At 71.1% G+C, this 2,168-nt stretch overlaps 1 protein-coding gene across 1 annotated transcript in view; it reads right to left on the bottom strand.

The window, feature by feature from the left end:
* Positions 1-1,288: 1,288 nt before the first annotated feature.
* SOC1 (general solute carrier protein) overlaps positions 1,289-2,168 on the bottom strand; it is a gene marked incomplete at both ends in the record, with an annotated part of 1,472 nt that continues 592 nt past the window's right edge. Inside the window, one exon of the mRNA XM_009042266.1 lies at positions 1,289-2,155. Coding sequence (XP_009040514.1) covers positions 1,289-2,155 — 867 coding nt within the window. The remainder of the gene's footprint in view (positions 2,156-2,168) is intronic.

Genomic DNA, 2,168 nt, shown 5'->3' with positions numbered 1-2,168 from the left:
CGGCCTGCTTCCGCGCGTCGACCTCCTTCGCGTACCGCTCGAGCTCCTTCTTGTGGTGCGCCTCGTCCTCGGGCCAGAAGCCCTGCTTCGACAGGATCACGACGTCCGGCGTCGGCCCGCCGAAGGCGTAGCCCCCGCGGTGCACCGCGCAGAGCCCGAGGCAGAGGTCGCACGCCCACCTGGGCAGGACGCGACATTCCCAACTCCAAAGGCTCCTATCTCGGCCGTTTTTCACTCGTTTCGGCTGATTTTGGGACGAGCGATCATCTCTCGGACGGTCTCGACGCGTGCATGCTTTTGCTGAAACGTGCGCGCGCGGAACACTCACGTTGAAGCGACGTTGAATCACCATGTTCCCGCCCCGACGCCCGCCGGTGCAGGTCGCGCTCCGCGACGCGCCGCTTCGACGCCAGGCGCCGCTCGAGCGTGCCGCCCTCGACCCAGTGCGTGACGAGGGCGCTGTCACCGGACCCGCCGGGTCCCGCGAGGGGCGCCGCGCCGCTCCGCCGGTAGCCGCGGAGCCGGCTCACGGACCGCGCCGCGCCCGCGGCCGCGACCTCCACGGTGAAATCATCGGAGCTCCTCGGCCGCGCCGGCGGGCCGGGCTGGCCGAGGCGCAGGGCCGCCGCGTGGGGGAGCGCCGCGCCGAGGAGCGCGGCCGCGTCCTCGAAGAGCGCGACCTCGCAGACCTCGGGCGCGGCGGCCGCCGCGGCCGTCGCCGCGCGCTCGGCCTCGCGGCGCCGCCGCCGGTCCACGGGTGGCGCGCCGGGCACCTGCTTGAGCACGGGCTTGTGCTTCTTGAAGGCGAAGACGGTCTGGAGCTCGCCGACGCCGAGCGGGTAGAAGCACCGGAGGCCCCGCGTGGGCGTGCACAGCGCCTCGAGCTCGCCCTTGAGCTCGCCGGCGAAGGACCTAGGGCGCGGCGTTGTTTAATGCCGTCACACGCGATATGGGACGCGGCGGCGCGCTTGCCCTTGACGAGCGCCAGGGCGCCGAGCGCCGGCCGGTCCACGGGCGGCAGCATCTCCGTGCGGTAGTGCTCGAGGCGCAGCGCGTCGAGCTCCGGGATGCCGTCGACGGCCGCCGCGTCGGCGTCGTCCTCGTCGACGAGCTGCGAGACGTCGTCGTCCATGGCCGCCGCGGCCGGCGGCCGATTCGAAAGGCCAGCCCAGCGCTAGCAAGGCTGCCCTAAAGTTCAACGCCAGGTCAACCACCGTCCGTGAAGTCGACCTTTTCGATCCTCGAGCGCGCATCCCCTTCGATAACTCGTCCAACCACCGTCGGCCTTTTAGATGACGCCCCCGGCGGGCGCCTGGGGCGCGAGGCCCGCGTCGTCCGCCGTCGCGGACGAGAGGAAGTTCTCCCGCGCGGCGATGACGTTCGGGTGCTTGAACGCCGCGAAGACCTCCTCGATGGGCTTGCCCGCGGTCTCCGGGAGGTAGACGTAGACGCAGGCCGCGCCCGCGAGCGTGATCGTGCCGTAGATGCTGAAGAGCAGGGGCACGCCGAGCGCGTTCGACAGCGTCAGGTAGGTCACGGAGATGAGGAAGTTCGTCTCCCAACAGAGGAAGCACGCGAGGGCCATCGCGCCGGACCGCGCGTAGAGCGGGTAGATCTCCGCGTTCACGGCCCAGGGGACGGGCGCGAGGCCCGCGCCGAAGAAGAAGAGGTAGAGCATGATGCACGCGCAGGCCGTCCAGATGGAAACGTCGTAGAACGCGGCGAACCCGTAGAGCGAGAGCGCGACGAGGAGCGTCGACGCGATGAGCACCTTGCGGCGGCCGTGGACGTCCGCCCAGGAAAAGCCGACGACGCACGCGATGCCCAAGCCCTGCATGGCCGCGCAGCAGCAGGCGAGCCAGGCGCTCTGGAGGTTCGAGAAGCCGACCTTCTCGAAGATCACCGTCGAGTAGTACATGATCGTGTTGATGCCCGCGAGCTGCTGCAGGACCATGAGCCCGCACCCGACGACCATCGCGCGGAAGAGCGGCTTCGACGAGGCGTACGCGTGCGCCGCGAGCGGCAGGATCGCCATCTCGTCGCGCGCCGCGGCGATCTCCGCCTCGATGGCCTTGAGCTCCCGGTCCACGCGCTCGCCGTCCGAGTCCGCGTCGCGGACGCGCGCGAGCACGAGCCGCGCCTCGAGCGTCCGGCCCTTGGCCGCGAGC

This window comes from Aureococcus anophagefferens (assembly GCF_000186865.1).
Source record: "Aureococcus anophagefferens unplaced genomic scaffold AURANscaffold_29, whole genome shotgun sequence".
NCBI classification, from domain to species: domain Eukaryota; class Pelagophyceae; order Pelagomonadales; family Pelagomonadaceae; genus Aureococcus; species Aureococcus anophagefferens.
Note: the sequence above shows the minus strand (reverse complement) of the source record. Positions and strands in the feature narration are given on the sequence as shown.